Here is a 17,632-nt window from a genome sequence, read left to right as displayed (position 1 = left end):
GTGCGTGGGCTGAGAGAAGAGGTGCGGTGTTTTGTGTGGTGGCTGCATTGGTTGGAGTTGCGAGGATTTTCGAGTGTTGGCCGGAAAGAGAGGGAAGGGGGACGAGTTGGCCGAAAAAGGGGAATTGAGGCTACCGGAATCCATGGGGGACTTGGTTGCTGTCGGTGGTGGGGGTTGCTGCTAGGGGAGGGGAATAGGGAGTAGGTGGCTGGGTGGTGGTGGGGATGGTGGCTAAATTATTTAGGTTTTTTAATTTTTTTTTTTGACCAATTATGTAATGACACGTGTATTTTAAACCAAAAAAAATAAATTACCTCTTCAACCGGTTTCAGGTCAAATGGGACCAATAAAAATTAAAGGCACCCAAAGGTCGAATTATTAAAAAATAATCGAAAGGTTGGATTATTAAAAACGAACGGCCTAAAGGTGGGATTATTCCCATGAATTTTTCCTATTTATTATTATTATTATTATTATTATTTTATTATTATTATTAAAAATTGATAATTATTATTTTTGAATATTAGTTATTATCTTTAAAATATTAATTTTTATTATAAAATAACAATTATTATTATTATTTTTATTAATAATAATTATTATTCCTATTTTTATTACTATTATTACTATTATTAAATATTAATTATTATTATAATTATTAAATATTAATTATTTATTATTATTATTATTATTAAATATTAATTATTATTATTATAATAATTCAATATTAATTATTATTTTTAAGTTGAGCAGAGCAGGACTCATCAGAGCAACTCTAAAGAACAGGGCCTAACTCGAATTGATTTTTGTTTTTCTATTTGACGCCATAAAATTTAACCCACGAATCTAAGATTAGAATTTTATTTTTTTTTAGGAAAAATCTAAGATTAGAATTTGATCCACAACACCTAATATGAATCCAATAGGTTTAACTTTGAATTGAACCCCTATTTGAAAAAAAAAGTCCAATTATGACGATAACAATTGCAATCGATCCAATCGATAAATCGGATTATAAGTTGAAGTGGAGGAAAAGAAAAGTGACCTGTATTATACTCCTTGTATATATTGTGAATGTCACAATAATATTCATTTTGATTTGCAAGCTCCATAAATCATACTACCTCCATTTTTTTTTACTTGACACGTTTTTACTTTTAACACTTCACGAATCCTTCTTTGACTGACTTATGTAATTTATAGTAACGATAAAACATAGTCATGAGAGCCGTCTCAAAATATAGTTTCATAATATCAATCTTATATAATTTTACTAATTAATAATTAGATATACTTCCTTCGTTCTAGTAATATTGCAACAAGGATGAAATTACGCATCCCAAAAGCAAATATTATATGTTACATATCTATAACTGTATTGTATCAGAGTAGAAATTATCAAAAATTAAATTGCAAAAGTATTTGAAGAGACAAATCTTACAACACCTCCACATGACTATATTTTACTTAATGTATAAATCATAATATTTGGTCAAATATGAGTGACGAATAATGCAAAAGTTCAATTGTTGCAATAATTGAAGAAGTATTAATAATTGAAATAGTGCATTGGCAAACGTGCCAAAAAATTGGTCAACCAAAATAATGGAGGAAGTATTTGGTAAGATCATTAAGAAAATGGCATTTAAATTTGAATTGGACCCACAAGAAACATATCAAAAAATGGCCCAAATTTGATACACATTTGAACCAAACTCAACCCGTGTTGGATATAATATTAGAAAAAGTCATTCAAAATTCGAATCATTACAAATGGAACCCAAAATTGATTAGAATCAAAATTGATTTAAATTGAAATGATAGATCATTTAACTTCCCCTAAGTAGGAATTTGCAAACCTTTTGAATTTAAATTTCTTGGAATATAGGAAAATAGCACGCGATGCAAGCGATAGTTTAAAAAACTACTTTGTATATATTTTAATTATTTATTATGTTTTATCACACACATATATATAACGAAAAAAATGGTACAGACAAAATATTACAGAGCATATGAAAATAAAAACATTTAAATCGCGAATGTTAAAAAATGAAGGTATATAGTTGGGTTTGGTATCTGACTAATAGTGTAGATGATATGAATTTGATTGACAATATTTCATCGTCAACATATGAACAACAATATTAATGCGTAGTATAAAACAATATCAAATTTATTAATAATCATTAATTAGATTAATAATCATAAATTAATTAATAATTTAAAAAGATAATTTTGATTGTATAATATAATAAATTGATTGTAAATATAGAATTATGTACTGATTGATTGTATAGATATAAAATAAATAATGTAATTGTAAGCGTCGTGGGAGTTAGCCTACCTTAGCACTTTTGAATATGTTTGACAATTCTACGAAGATGTGGAATTGATATTGGATAAAAAGGGACAATAGACAAGTAGGAAACCCGCCAATGAGTTTGTAAAGAACTTGCCAATCGTTTTTGAAATTTAATGAAAGGAACAAAGACAACCACAATTATTAATCTAGGAGATTGCTAACCAATAATAATCCTAAAACACAATTGGATATCCAGCGATGAAGGTACGAAATTGAATCAGAAAGTCAATTCCGCCCATATTAGCATCTACTCGGTTCTTCAAGAAAGAAAAACTGAAAAATCTTTCGTGGTACAAACTATAGACTAAGACCCTGTTCACTTTACCTTAAAAAAATAATGTTCAGTTCACTAAATATAATTTCAATTCAGCAAAAAAAAATTTCAATTCAATAAAAATTAGTAACTTTAAAGAAGAAATAATATCAGTAAAAATAATTTCAGTTCAACAAAATTAATTTCAATTCAGTCAAATATTTCAGTTCAGTAAAAATAATTTCAATTTAGCAAAAATAAGACCCTAATATAATACTCGTAAAATAAATTCCATTTCACAAGGAATTTTTTTTTTTTTTTTTTTTTTTTTTTTGGTTTTTTTAAAGCAACTCCAATGGTTGTAGGCTTGTACCTAGAGACTTACTTGCAATATTAAATAATCTCTAGCTACTAATTTAACCATTAGAGCTAGAAAATGCAATTAGGTTGCCAAGCTAATTTGCTTGGAAAAAAACTTGTTAAAATAAAACAAATTAGAATAAATAAAATGAAATTTATCAATTTTTTTTTTTTTTTTTTTTGGTTTTTTTAAAGCAACTCCAATGGTTGTAGGCTTGTACCTAGAGACTTACTTGCAATATTAAATAATCTCTAGCTACTAATTTAACCATTAGAGCTAGAAAATGCAATTAGGTTGGGCAAGCAAATTAGCTTTGCCAAGCTAATTTGCTTGGAAAAAAACTTGTTAAAATAAAACAAATTAGAATAAATAAAATGAAATTTATCAACGTAAATTAAGGACTAAGGAGGTGTGGTCCATTTAGATAATAAGCTATTAGCTAACTATTGGAGCTAAAATAACAATTAGCTTAAAATCTTATATGGCATGGCAAACTAATTCGACAATTAGCTTGTCATTGGAGATCTCTTTCCGAACCGTTAACTTGCTGTGAATCATTCACTCTCATTCCTTTCCCCCCCCCTGTCATTTGCAAGCTTACTAGCACTGCTTCTACCTCCATTTCAATGACTCCTCCATAACAACGTCCTCACTCATCTGAATAACAACAATGGACATCCTATTCGCGCAGATCCAAGCCGATCTCCGGTCCAACGACGCCCTCCGTCAATCAGGCGCCCTTCTCCAAGCCCTCCAACAATCCGCCGCTGGCCGCGACACTTCCGTTATCGCCAAAACCTCCGTCGAAGAAATCGTCTCTTCCCCCGCTTCCGCCGTCTGTAAAAAACTCGCATTCGATCTCATCCGCTCCACCCCTCGCCTTACTCCCGACCTTTGGGACTCCGTCATTTCCGGCATCAAATCCGACCTCGACTTCCCTGACCCCGACGTCTCCGCTGCTGCTGTCTCCTTCCTCTCCGCCATCCCTTCCCATCTTCTCGCTTCCCTTATCACTCTCTCGCACCAGCACATCACTGCTTGCTTTGATTCTCCGAGCAGCAATCTCCGCTTCTCGATCACCGAAACTCTAGGGTGTATTCTTGCTAGAGACGATCTTGTTGTTCTTTGTGAGAATAATGTCAATTTGCTTGATCGTGTTTCCAATTGGTGGAGGAGAATTGGGGTTAATATGTTGGATTCTTCTGATGCTGTTGCTAAGGTCGCGTTTGAATCTGTTGGGAGATTGTTTAAGGAGTTTGAATCCAAGAAGATGAGTCGTTTGGCGGGGGATAAGCTCGTCGATAGCGAGAATTCGGTAGCGATTCGGTCTAATTGGGTGTCTTCAATGGTTGATTTTGTGTGGAAAAGGCGGAATTCGCTTATGTCTAGGGCTTTTGTTCTTCCTGTTGAGAGCTTTCGTGCTACCGTGTTTCCGTTGGTTTACGGTGTTAAAGCTGTGGCTTCTGGATCCGTTGAGGCAATTCGCAAGCTTTCGTCGAAGGGGGGTGGAGTGGCGGATGGGGCGGCGTTGCTGGTTACTGGGAATGCTGAGAAGTTTGTGGGTGTATCAGATGTGGTTATGCATTTGTCCCCATTTCTTGAGTCTTTGGATCCTGCACTGATCTTTGAAGTGGCGATCAATATGCTGTATTTGGCTGATGTTCCTGGTGGCAAGCCTGAGTGGGCTTCGGGTTCTATTATCGCCATTCTCACGCTATGGGATCGACAGGAATTTTCGTCTGCTCGGGAGAGTATCGTTCGAGCTGTTGTTACTAATCTTCATCTCCTTGATCTAACTATGCAGGTTCATAGCTGTTTTTTTACTCAAAAATTGTTTATATAGTGGAGTCGGTTTTGTTTATGTTCACTTATTGAATGTTTTTGGTAGATTATGATTGAGCAAAATTATGTTTTCGGATGAAAAGGTGCTATTCCTGTTTGTGGTTAACATCTGTATCAAGAGTAGTATTAGTTTATTATCAGTAGATTGTTTGTGCATTCTCTCCAAGTCCCCATTAATCAGTTTAGTAAGAATATGTTGGGAAAGCCGATTAAGTAGAAGCTGTTACTTTCATACTGATTTAAGAAAGGCAACGGACTTTTCTGGATAATGTAGTGTTGTACTAATTACTTTGTATTGATTTATTTGATAAAAAAAAACCTGTGTTGCCCTTTGATTATGCAAGCACTGGAAGTGTCTGACTCTGCGGCTTCTCTGCAACAGGTCTCATTGTTTAAGAGGTTGCTTCTTATGGTGAGAAACTTGAGGGCAGAATCAGATCGCATGCACGCTTTAGCATGCATTTGTCGTACAGCTCTTTGTGTTGATCTCTTTGCCAAGGAAAGTGTTCGCAGAGGTCAGAAGCCGCTAGCTGGAACTGACATTGCTTCTTTATTTGAAGATGTGAGGATTAAAGAAGATCTTAATAGTGTCACTAGTAAAAGCTTGTTCAGAGAAGAATTGGTGGCTTCACTAGTAGAAAGCTGCTTCCAGTTGTCTCTGCCTCTTCCAGAACAAAAGAATTCAGGAATGGAGAGCCGAGTCATTGGTGCCCTTGCTTATGGTACTGGCTATGGGGCTTTAAATTGGACTGAGCCTGCTTTGGAAGTTGTAGAAGTGTGTAGACCCTGTGTTAAGTGGGACTGTGATGGTAGAACTTATGCAATTGATTGCTATCTCAAGTTACTTGTCAGACTTTGCCATATATATGATACAAGAGGTGGTGTAAAACGAGTGAAAGATGGTGCTTCACAAGATCAGATTCTGAATGAGACTAGGCTGCAAAACCTTCAGCGTGAGCTTGTCAATGATCTGCGTGAGGTTGGTGCTCTTGTCTCAAAACTTTTTTTGGCTGTCAAAGATGGTAGGATCATAGGCTTTGCATTTGGCTTGGTCAATACCTACTATTGCTTTCATGCCTTTAATTTTTGGTTTAATGTTTTGTTTCTTCTTAACTTGTGAAGGGGTATCACTGGAACCCATACCTCAATCTCTATATGTTGGAGATATTTAGAAATTATCTTTCTTTCTTGTTTTGGTGGGTAGGTGGGTTGGTTTGAGCAAACCTGGAATCAAGAAAATGAGTCTAGTGTCTTTTATGCTGCCCCCACCTTGTTTTTAGGGAGTTGACATTAAATAGATGATGTAAGGAGCTGTACAAAAATCCACGATTCTGGTAATGCAAAAGCCATTGATAATTGAAGTTATTAGTGGCAACAACAATATTTTTTTGTTTCGGTATTTATCTGTATTCATGTCCCTTCTTCCTTTGGCCGTAGTTAATTGTTATCTAAACAAAGGAAAATGAACCCCTTTCTCCCTTTCCACTTCCATACCCTTCCCTCCTTTTCCCTTCAAATATTTCTAACTAGACACTACTAGTTTTGATATACGCATAAATGTCTTGAGGAGTTTTGTCCATATTTTCCTTGGTAAGTTATAGGTTATGAATATTTGATGAAGACTGCCAATATTTTTTTTAACTTGATTAATTTTGGTGGATTATAATATTCTTTAGAATTCTTATTAGTTACTGCACCCTATCCTAAATGATAGTTACACTTAGCTACATAGGCTAAGGAGGGTAGGATAGAGAATTTAAAAGCTGGAGTATGTGTTGTATGTAGGGTATTTGTAAAAGAGAGTAAGAAGGAATTGTTTTAAAGCGGGGTATTGTAAGAAAAAAGTTTGTCAAAATAGGAAAAAAGCACAAGTGTAACCTAGAAAAAGGAAAGCGCGGAAATAGAAAATGTAACCAACAAAAGGGAACAAAGGTTGTATCCTACTTCCTCCATTCCTTTTTAATTGACACATTTTTTTTTATCACATTTGCCAACGCACAAGTTCAACAATTAATATCTTTAATTATCAATAAGCAAAATTTATTAAAAGTTGATATTATGAAATTACACATTGTGACTATTCTAACAATCTAACAAGAACTCACATGATTATGTTTTATCATAACTAAAAATCATAAAAACTAGTCAAATTAGAGTTTGCGAATAGTGTCAAAAGTCAAAATGTGTCAACTAAATAAAAATGGAGGAAGTATTAAGTTTAAGAGTTTAAGATTATTGTTTTTCATATAATCCTAAAAATGCCATAGCCTTGTGGTTGTTTTCTAGGTCTTGGGGACATTCAGAAACCCTCTATAATATATAGCATTGTTTAGCTCTATTCAATTTATCGTGTATAAGTATAACTATTAATCCTTTGATTCAAATTTATACAATCACAGTTCATTATCTTGGAATTAGATTTTATGATTTTAATCCCCTTCTCTGAGGAGTTGAGTTAAGTCTAATGCACGCGTTTGCATACAAATCAAAATGGGAGTTGTTTTTGTTCAAGGAGTTCATATTCAGGTCCGACTCACTAGATGGATAAAGATCATGTGATGTCCTTTAGTGCCATTTTCTCAAAATTATATAGGCTTGTTGCAGCCCATTTATGTAATTTTCTTATTGTCATACGCAGCTGTATTTGAGACGTGTACACATTTTTTAGTTTTCTAGTTATTCGTTTCTATAATTTGGTTATAGACCCTACAGTGAGAAGTCTGAGAACCATAAAGATTTGCTTTCTAGAGTATTTATTTTGTTGTATACCAAAGAGCTATTATGTGTAAATAAATCGTAAAGTTAGTGGACTAGATGTGGTTTACAGAATTACCTCCCTTACTGTTTTCATTTTGTAGGTGAATACACCTAGAATATCTGTCCGTCTCATTTGGTCTCTAGCTGAGCACATTGATCTTGAAGGTTTAGATCCCCTTTTGGCTGATGACCCTGATGATCCGCTGAACATTATTGTGACTAATATCCATAAAGTTTTGCTCAATATGGATTCATCTGCAATGACAACAAACAGGCTGCAAGATGTCCAGGCAGTTCTTCTGAGTGCTCAGCGATTGGGGTCTCGAAATTCAAGGGCTGGTCAGTTGCTGAGTAAAGAGCTTGAAGAATTCCGAAATAATGGCTCGGCAGATTCTGTCAATAAGCATCAGTGTCGTTTGATATTGCAGAGGATTAAGTATGCCACCTTGCATCCAGATGACAGGTAAATTTTTCTGTCTGTCCTTGTAAATACGGAAATATTCTTCCTATTAAGGGCATAATCCTCCCTCCTGGTCGTTTCTGTCAAGTTCATTGACCTATACTTACCTGTGTTTCTCTTTCACTCTCTTTTTTGAAGTTGAGTCTATAATCTGAACTTTTTGCTGAGTATATTAATTGAAATATATGCTGTTAGTTTGTTCATAATTGGGAGGTCTTAAATATTTGTTGCGAGTTGCTACTAAAGTATAGAGCTTTGTTATTTGTAATTTCAACATTCTCAATTCGTCAAACGCTCTGACCTTGGATCATTGACCTAAATATTGATTATTTCAACGACTTTTTTCCCTTAACTGGCTAACTCACATTCCAAATTCTCTATCTTAGTGTTTGTGTTTTAACCTGTAATTGAAATTAAGTATCTAAGCGTATCCAAACTTACTAGAGCTTATTGTAGCTGTGAACTGAACTTGAGTAGCCTCTAATGGCCCTCTATTGGAGTTTGGAGCACATTTGAACTTTGTTTCCTAAGACTTATTTAAAGGTGATAAGAACGTAGTCTTACTATACTCGAGTAATTTTATAAGGCGTCTCTTGAATTATTTGTCATTCATGCCTCCGTACACCATATTTATTGAAATACATCATAGAGAAATAAATATACTATATAATAGCCTTGGTAGTCTCATCCTTAAACAATTATGTAGATGACAGTTTAGTTGAATAAAATTGTCTCTATGTTGTGTTTCAGCTCTTGCACTTATCTGTGGAAGTGTAGGGATCCCTAGTTTTACACTTCCATGAAAATTTTTGTTCATAGAGTTATATGTTAAATGTATTTCACCAAGTCAATGATAAAAATTGGATAAGGCATTAATGAAGAGAAGATTTGATTTTAACTTGCCCCAACGGTATATCTTTATTTGTTTCAGTACTTGCAGCGTATCTCGCATGCTAAGTGGTATATCTTTATTTGCAATTTCATGCTAAGTGGTAGAATTATTATTATTATTATTATTAATTTTTTTTTTTTTGGGGGGAGGGGGGGGGGGTAATTATTGCAAACCGTTTGCTGTAGAATAAATATTGATAAAAGTAAGCTCAAACATATTACTTGGTGGTTTTCTTTTCTCAGATGGGCTGGGGTAAGTGAAGCCAAAGGAGACTATCCTTTTAGCCACCACAAGTTGACCGTTCAGTTCTATGAAGTAGCTGCAGCTCAGGACAGAAAGCTGGAAGGGTTGGTACATAAAGCAATTATAGAGCTTTGGAGGCCTGATCCCAGTGAATTGACACTCATGCTGTCAAGTAAAATAGATTCATCTCTACTTAAGATTCCACCAAGAGCATTTACGTTGACCGGCAGTAGTGATCCATGCTATGTTGAAGCTTATCATTTGGCAGATCCCAGTGATGGGAGGATCACTTTGCATCTGAAGGTTGATTTTTCCCGCATGAATTTTCTGACTTCCTATGTGGCCTATCAAAAAGCTAAGCGATTGATTCTTTCAGGTTATAAATCTAACTGACATTGAACTTAACCGAGCTGATATTCGAGTTGGCCTGACGGGGGCATTATATTTCATGGATGGTTCACCACAAGCAGTGCGGCAGTTGCGTAACCTTGTTTCACAGGTTCTCTTGCCAAACCTTGTTCAATATGTGACTTCAAAATCTTCTACTTATATCCAAATCTTATCTTGTGACTATAGAATAGATGTGTCGGGAAGAGACTATGTTGTTTCAGTTCTGTTTGACCTAATTGTTTAATGCTGTAATGTCAAGTGCTTTTTAAAAATTGCTGGTTTGTTTTCTTTTTAATCTAGACAAATAACTATTCAAATTTTTTATAATAATTCTTTTTTAATTTAAAAAGTATCACAACACTTTTTGCAGTCCCTGTTTACGATACTGAGCTATTTTCATTAATTATGAAGGTTATCTATTCTTGAAAGATTGGGTGGGGTATAGCAACTAATTGTAGGCAGTACAACAATTTTAAAAACCAGATGGAGATGAATTGGTGGATTGAACAATGAATAGCATAGGGAAATAATGGAGGTAGACTGAAAGACATCCCGAATGATGCTAGTCCTGGTCATTTTCTGGACAGTGTACTTAATTTAGTTGTTTTCAATTGTGTTGCTAAACGGGACTGTGCTGCTGGTTATCGTGAATTTGTCTGTTTGTTTGTGTTTTCATACATTTATCTTTTATCTTGTTGGCTTGTTTGTGTTTGCTTCACTATTTACTTTTACTCTGTCATCATGTAGGATCCTGTACCTTGTAGCATTACTGTAGGAGCTTCTCATTTTGAGAGATGTGCCCTTTGGCTACAAGTACTGTATTATCCGTTCTATGGCACTGGTCCTCTACATTATGAAGGTGATTATGCTGAAGAAGATCCCCAAATTGTACGACAAAAAAAGAGTTCCAAGCCAGAGCTAGGAGAACCTGTGATCTTGAGGTGCCAGCCTTATAAAATTCCATTGACTGAGCTGCTTCTACCACACAAAATCTCTCCTGTGGAATACTTTCGGTTATGGCCAAGCTTACCAGCTATTGTGGAGTACACGGGCACATATACTTATGAGGGAAGTGGTTTTATGGCTACTGCTGCTAAGCAATATGACTCTTCACCATTTTTGAGCGGATTGAAGGCTCTGGAATCCAAGCCTTTCCATAAAGTTTGCTCCCACATTATCCGCACAGTTGCTGGATTCCAGGTATGAGAGACATTATGACCTGCTTACTAACTCAATATTTCTTCTGCTTACTTTTCCACTCTCATTTATGGCTATTTGTCCATTTGGCATCTGTTTCTTGTGGATTGGGCTTGTATAGAACTAGATGTTTAAAGCTTTACCTATCATTTTAGCTTAGGGATAATACATAGGCTAACTTGAGGTTAAACAAATCACTTTGCTAACATGAGGTTTTTTTTAATTTTTATCCTCTAGGAAAAGTGAAAATGTTCATTATAAGCCTTTAAAGTTTGTGAACATGATACAATACACCCCCCCCCCAACACTATGGGTCTATCAACTTGTAACATTGGGTCAGCAATTTGTTTTTGCCATAACCCTGGGGCTTAACAAAGATAAGTGCTCACCTCAGTTTTAGGATACGAATTGCAAGTACCTCGCGCTGGATATTATGTTCTACTCGATTAGTGGCAATCATACCATAATTTTTTTCTTCATATTTTTCGCTAAATTTATCAAATAGCTGTAGTTTCCGGTTTATTAATTGCAGCATATATTTTGGTGGTCAAACTTTTCTTTGACTGTTTGCTTTAACTATGTAATAAAAAAATTATTATCTTGTGAGATCTTGTTAGCTTTGTTTTCATGTGTGTTATAAAAGTAAAAACTTTTTATTATGTTTACTTACACAGAATTAGATATTTTAGTGGCAGGAGTGTGCTTTAGAGCTTGTGAAATAGGCATATTGCAAGTAAATAAGATCAGGAGAAGTATTAAAATTTTTATATTATTTTCCCATATTTTTTTTGGTATTATTTCTTGGTGAAAATCTCTTGTAGACTCAAATGCAAATTCGAGCAGAAGGAAAGTATTCCTTATTTTCTACCCTCCCTTCCCCTCCCCCTCCCCCTCCCCCTCTCTAGGAGTGTTGAGATTGAAGGAAATGGAGGGGGAAAGGAAGGGAAGGGAAATGGAGGGATAGAGTATCTTTCATTTGGATAATAAATGAGGGATGAAGGGAATTGGAGGGGAGAGGGATTAAATTGTAAGAAAATGATCTCTCCTACAATGGAGAGATTTGGAAGGAAAACTCTCTTTCTCTCTCTTTTTTTTTTTTTTTTTTTTTTTTTTTCGCTCTCCTTCTTTTCCTTCTGTTTTCATTACCCAAACAAACTGTAGAGGTTCTCTTTTGTTCTATTGTAAAGATGTTCTCAAATTATAATTGTATGTGGAACATATTGGATTTTAGTACAAATTACTAATTTTTACTTTATTTTATACTATAAAAGATCTGTTTGCTAAATTTTCTGAAGCAGAAGGAAAATATTACAATAGTTGACAAATTGGTAACCATGAATTTTGTAAGCCTTTTTTTTATTACTGTAAATGCAAATCTGTAAACCCAAGGTTGTGAGAATAACAGTCTGCAGTATCTATTATAACATCAATCAATCAATCCATCAAAGCTTAATTCCATAAGTGGGGGCGGCTACATGAACCAAAAGTGATTATTCCGTATAGTCATCCACACTTGGAACTTAGAGTTCACTAATTCGAGTCCCTTCCAAACCCTCCCTCATTGTATTTAACCTCACCCTTGGAAATAAGAGTTTGAATTTATGCTCCTCTCAGGAAGTAATCTGTCCAAAAACATTTCATTATTATATTTATATTTTTCTGTTGTAGCTATGTCTGCTGAAATACATATCTTTTGGAGAAGTAAGTCGTACTTAATGCTATATTGGAACTTAATAATTCAATTACATTTATTTATTTATTTAATTATGGGATTATAAGTATGTGTTCAATCAATTACCAATCTTTTATATTGTACTTGTTATTTACAAGGCTGAGCATGCTCAAATATAAACTACGGAGTAGTTCGATTTTAGGTCTTATTTGGTTTAATGTAAGTAATAGAAAAGAAGAGAAAGGAAGGGAGTGGGAAAAGAAAGTAAATAGATTTTCCGATGTTTGGGTAATGAAAGGAAATGAAAGGGAATTGGATTTACCCCTTTCACATTTCTTTTTCTTATTGAATTCCTAGCTGCTTGAATACTCTTCAACCAATTTCAATGGGCTGTAAAACATAAAGTTGATGGAAGGACTTTCTAGAACCAGTAGCCTTTGGAAGTTCCTAAGTTGCCTGTTAGTTTTACAATTATTACTACTGAAACGTTCTTTACATGAGGTTAGAGCTCTTAGACTTGAAGGGAATGGGAAAGCCTTGTAATATACTTCAAACTTGAGACTGCTTAGCCCTGTGAATCTTGACCACAAGATGAAACCTTGGTTTTTAAACTGCTTTACAGGACGTTAGGCCTGAACAATATGGCAGTTGCACCCGTTCAATTTTATTTTACCTCATACCCACCAGTTTGATGCTCTTGACACTCTTAAATTACAATTAGATCTTACTTTGTTGTATACTTGTGCATTTGTGCGTGCTTTGTTTTATTTATTTGTTTATTTATTAATCATAGTTTTGGGTTGGGGGTATAGGGAGGTGTTCTGTCCTCATTTATTTCTTGAGCTTCCATATAGTTCCTCTTTTCATTTCACATTTTTTGATATTATCAGAGTCCTCCGTGCTTACCATCTTTCTATTGTAACAGCTATGCTTTGCTGCTAAAACATGGCATGGGGGCTTTTTGTGGATGATGATATTTGGTGCTAGTGAAGTGAGCAGAAATGTTGACTTGGGTGATGAAACAACTACCATGATGTGTAAATTTGTAGTACGAGCATCTGATGCCTCGATCACAAAGGAAATTGAATCAGACTTGCAAGGTTGGCTAGATGACCTTACAGAGGGAGGCTGTGAATACATGCCTGAAGATGAGGTTAAAACTGCTGCTGCTGAAAGCCTAAGAGTATCAATGGAGCGAATAGCACTTCTGAAGGCTGCCAAGCCACGCCCCAAAACTGAGCTTGAAAGTGAAGAGGACGAAGGAAGTAGTGGGGAAGAGTTGGAGGATGAGGAGAAGAAGAAAAAGAGAAAGGAAAAGAAAGAAAAGAAAAAAGCTGAGGAGGAAGAAAAAAGTAAAGGACCTTCCACTTTGTCAAAACTAACAGCAGAAGAGGTGGAGCATCTTGCTCTTCAAGCTGCAGTTCTTCAGGAGTGGCATGTATTGTGCAAGGATAGAGACACGAAAGTTTATTAATGTTTCCTGAAAATGTAGGAATACTCTTCTAATTCAATTAGTCGTATAAATTTAGTTTAGGTTGCAAAGTCTTTTGGCTTTTTTATCCTCTCAAATTGTTCACACCGTTGCATGGTGGTGTTATACTGTTACATAGGATTTGCATAGTAGTGTTGTAACATAGGCTTTCAATTTTTCATTTCCATTTTTTGTGTCATGTATTTTCTGATTTCATTCTTGATTCATTACACATTTTGTATCGGCTGGAAGTGTTACTACGAGAACTTTTTTCTATTTGTCATCATCTATAGGTGTTCATTTTCAGCTGATTGCTCCATATCTATTATCTAGTTTAATAATTGTTTACTAACTCTACCTTAAAACTACTTGTGATTTGAATGTTACAGTGTAGAAAATTTGTCAATTTAGATCTTGTTAGATTTATCTTGATATATACTTTTAAGAAATTAATTTTTTTTAACCTTTTTATTTTTGAGAAATACTCACTCTGATTTATTTATTTATTTATTATTCTTTTTTTATGAACAAAAATGCCCCCTCCGACTCAAAATAATTGACATGGTTCTTATTTTTGCTGTTCTTGTATAATTTATGCATGACCAAAGTAGTAAGGGGCAACTAATATTATTTTCTTTCTATGACCTACTAATTTAGGACTTATTACATAAAGAAATAACAGGTCAAAAAATAGAAAAGAAAATAAAAATATAGCATCCCCCAGCAACTTCCCTAATTCTCTATCAATGGTCCCATTCTCCCATCGCATGTTTAAATGTAAGTTGGTAAGCCTTATTTGCGTTGTTCGCACTTGTTGTAATAACTTAAAGGTAAATGTTGTTAATGGCCTTAGTTGGTGTTGTGTAAGGGTTTCTAATGCCTGTAGTAACTTTTGTTACTTTAGGCTTCGTTCACTTCACCTTATTTTTGCTGAACTGAAATTATTTTTATTGAACTAAAACTATTTTTACTGATTTTCTATTATATTTCTTCTTTTAAATTATTGAATTATACTGAACTGAACTTATTTTTACTGAACTGAAATTATATTTACTAAACTGTACTGAAAGACGAAATACCTATCTCTTGCAGGTTATTTGCATCTTGGATTTCTAACTTGGGCTTTTATATGAATTGGTCCAACTTCCTTCTTCTTGATATCCAAGTATTGACAACAATGAAATTAGTATCCAAACGAACTGAACCCATAATCACCGAATTAAATTTAATTAAATCGACCTTGGGCTTAAATATACGATCATAAAATACGACCCGACTCCAATATCTTCGTAGAGGCTCAATAAGCTCGGGAATTAACATAAATATACAAATTCCTATAAAATAATACCAACTCTACAAAAACACTAGAAAACGTATATTAGTAATAAAAATAGCTCCACAGAGCTCTAATAAGCACAAATATGACCGTGGGACGGGGAATAAAAAACATATAAAATAGACTTATCAAACTCCTCCAAGCCAAACTTTTGCTTGTCCCTAAGCAAAGCAATGAATAAATAAATCAAAACTTCACCCCAAATATATTTCAGACCAATAATACGATTCAAGGAAAATCCGATAAACATGTATCAAAGTCAATCAATCATATCCATCTAACTACCAATCTTCTCTAACAATTGTCAAGTAGAGCAAACCACAAGTGTATATGAAATTCAAGACTAGTGCTCACACACTCTTCACTCTTTTATGTGGCAGATATAAGATGTATCCGATCACTCTCCATCCAACCCCTTTAATGTGAACAATGCCCCCCAAACTCAAAACACTCGTGTGTTTAAAAAGACATGCACTCAACCTAGTAGTCGACTCGAAATATATCAAATCATTCTTTGCATTGATAAACAACTAATTTCACATTCATACAACTCTATGCACAAAGGTCGGAAGGTCTTTAAGGCTTGTAATGTAAGGTTAGGGTAAAAGGTAGGATAAATTTGGGAAAATGTGAGAGTAAAGCCATGCTTAAGGGAGTCAAATCCTAATAAATAAAACCAAGATAAAAAATAAATAATGACCAAAACATCTCCAACACAACTCAACCGTACCAAAAATTCACCAAACATCCAATTCAATCACACTAGTAGAAATTTTGATATAGGCACCCCCCCTTTAGCACCGGTTCTTGAAAACCGGTGCCAAAAGAAATGGGCGGGATTGGAAAATTCAGAGTTGGCACCGGTTCCAACCAAAACCGGTGCCAACTAATCTAATTAGCACCGGTTCAAACCGGGGCCAACCAAAAAAAAAAAACCCCCGAAGAAAGCAATAGAGTTGGCACTGGTTTGAACCGGTGCCATAAAAAAAAACCGGGCTTCTCGTATTTCTTCTTCTTCTTTTCTTTCCCCCTAATTTTTCAACTTGTTTTTTTCCCTCAGCTCGTTCTCACCTTCTCTTCCAGGCCACCACCTCCGAATTCTCACCTTCTCCATTGAAGCCGTTTTTGAGCTCTCTCACTCCATTGAAGCAGCTGCATGCACCTCCTTCTCTCTCCATATCTCTCCTCCATTGAACTCGTGCTCTCTATTCTCCATTGAAGCGCATTCTGAGTTTTCTCACCTCCATTGAAGCAGCTTCGAGGTAAGATTTGGGCCATTGTGGTCTTCTTAAGTGGATTGCTAAACATCGCCCGCAAATCTCCACATAAACCCCACAAAATTCACTTGATTTGACAATATTGCCCTTGACCTAAAAAAAAACACTCACACTCTCATCACTCACACTCTCATCGCTCATCTTCTTTCAACATCTCTTAAAAAAAAATTCAAACTACGGCAATGTCGAGGCGGCAAGGCAAGGAATTGGCGGCGGCGGCGGAGGGAAGGAGGTCTCAAGGAGGCAAGGTACAATTTCTTAAAAAAAAAAATTGAAAACCGCCGTGACGGAGGTGGGGGCCTTGGCTGGACGCCCAGCCAGTGGTGGTGGCGCCAGCTGCAGACGCTGCAACCAGTGGGCTGGCGCCTGGGCTGAACGCCATAGCCACGGTTGTGGCGTTTTTTTAAAGCACAACAGCCGTGGCTATGGCGTCCAGCCCAGGCGCCAGCCCACTGGTTGCGGCGTCTGCAGCTGGCGCCACCACCACTGGCTGGGCGTCCAGCCAAGGCGCCCCCCCCCTTTTTTTTTGTATATGTCTATTAATTTTTTTTTTTAATTTTTTTTTGTGTAATATCTTTTTCAATTGTTTTTATATTTTGTTGTTTATTTTTATAAATTTTTTCAATTTTTTTGTATTTTTTCTATGTTATATTTTGTTTACAATTATTGGTGTGTTTTATTTGTACATTTTTATTTTTATTCTCTATTTCAATTTGTTAGTACATTTTTTTGTTCATTTGATATTGTTTTTGGTTAGTTAATTTATTTTAATTTTTATTATTGATTTATAAAGTCTTAAAAGGACGCTAGACAAAAATCAATATAAGTTCAGTAAATTATCAAATAAAGCGACTACACCTAATTGAAAACCAAAACTAAATTGGGAATGAATTATTTATGTTTATATATATTCTTATGTGTTGGTTTTATTTCCTTTCTTAGTGTATTTTTTATTCTATTATTTTTATTTAAGTGTTTTGTTAATTTATTTATTATGTTAATTTGTTAGTATGTTTTTAGTTTATTTGATTTGGGTATTAGTAGCTATTTTTCGTATAATTTTTTGTATGTTTATATATTTTTAAATTTTTTGTAGAATTCACTGGGTCGTCATGG

General features: G+C 34.9%; 1 protein-coding gene across 1 annotated transcript; it reads left to right on the top strand.

Annotated features, from left to right (window-relative positions):
• The first annotated feature begins 3,522 nt into the window (after nt 1–3,522).
• LOC110694477 (protein TPLATE-like) lies at nt 3,523–14,211 on the top strand. Its single transcript, XM_021871651.1, has 7 exons — nt 3,523–4,783; nt 5,204–5,800; nt 7,680–8,041; nt 9,173–9,476; nt 9,550–9,672; nt 10,311–10,763; nt 13,358–14,211. The coding sequence occupies exons 1-7, from the start codon at nt 3,650–3,652 to the stop codon at nt 13,904–13,906; spliced, it is 3,522 nt and encodes a 1,173-aa protein (XP_021727343.1). The 5' UTR covers nt 3,523–3,649; the 3' UTR covers nt 13,907–14,211.
• Nucleotides 14,212–17,632: the final 3,421 nt, after the last annotated feature.

This window comes from Chenopodium quinoa, unplaced genomic scaffold, assembly GCF_001683475.1.
Source record: "Chenopodium quinoa cultivar QQ74 unplaced genomic scaffold, ASM168347v1, whole genome shotgun sequence".
In the NCBI taxonomy this organism is placed as follows: Eukaryota; Viridiplantae; Streptophyta; class Magnoliopsida; order Caryophyllales; family Amaranthaceae; genus Chenopodium; species Chenopodium quinoa.
The sequence above is the reverse complement of the archived record's forward strand: the minus strand, read 5'-3'. Positions and strand labels throughout refer to the sequence as shown.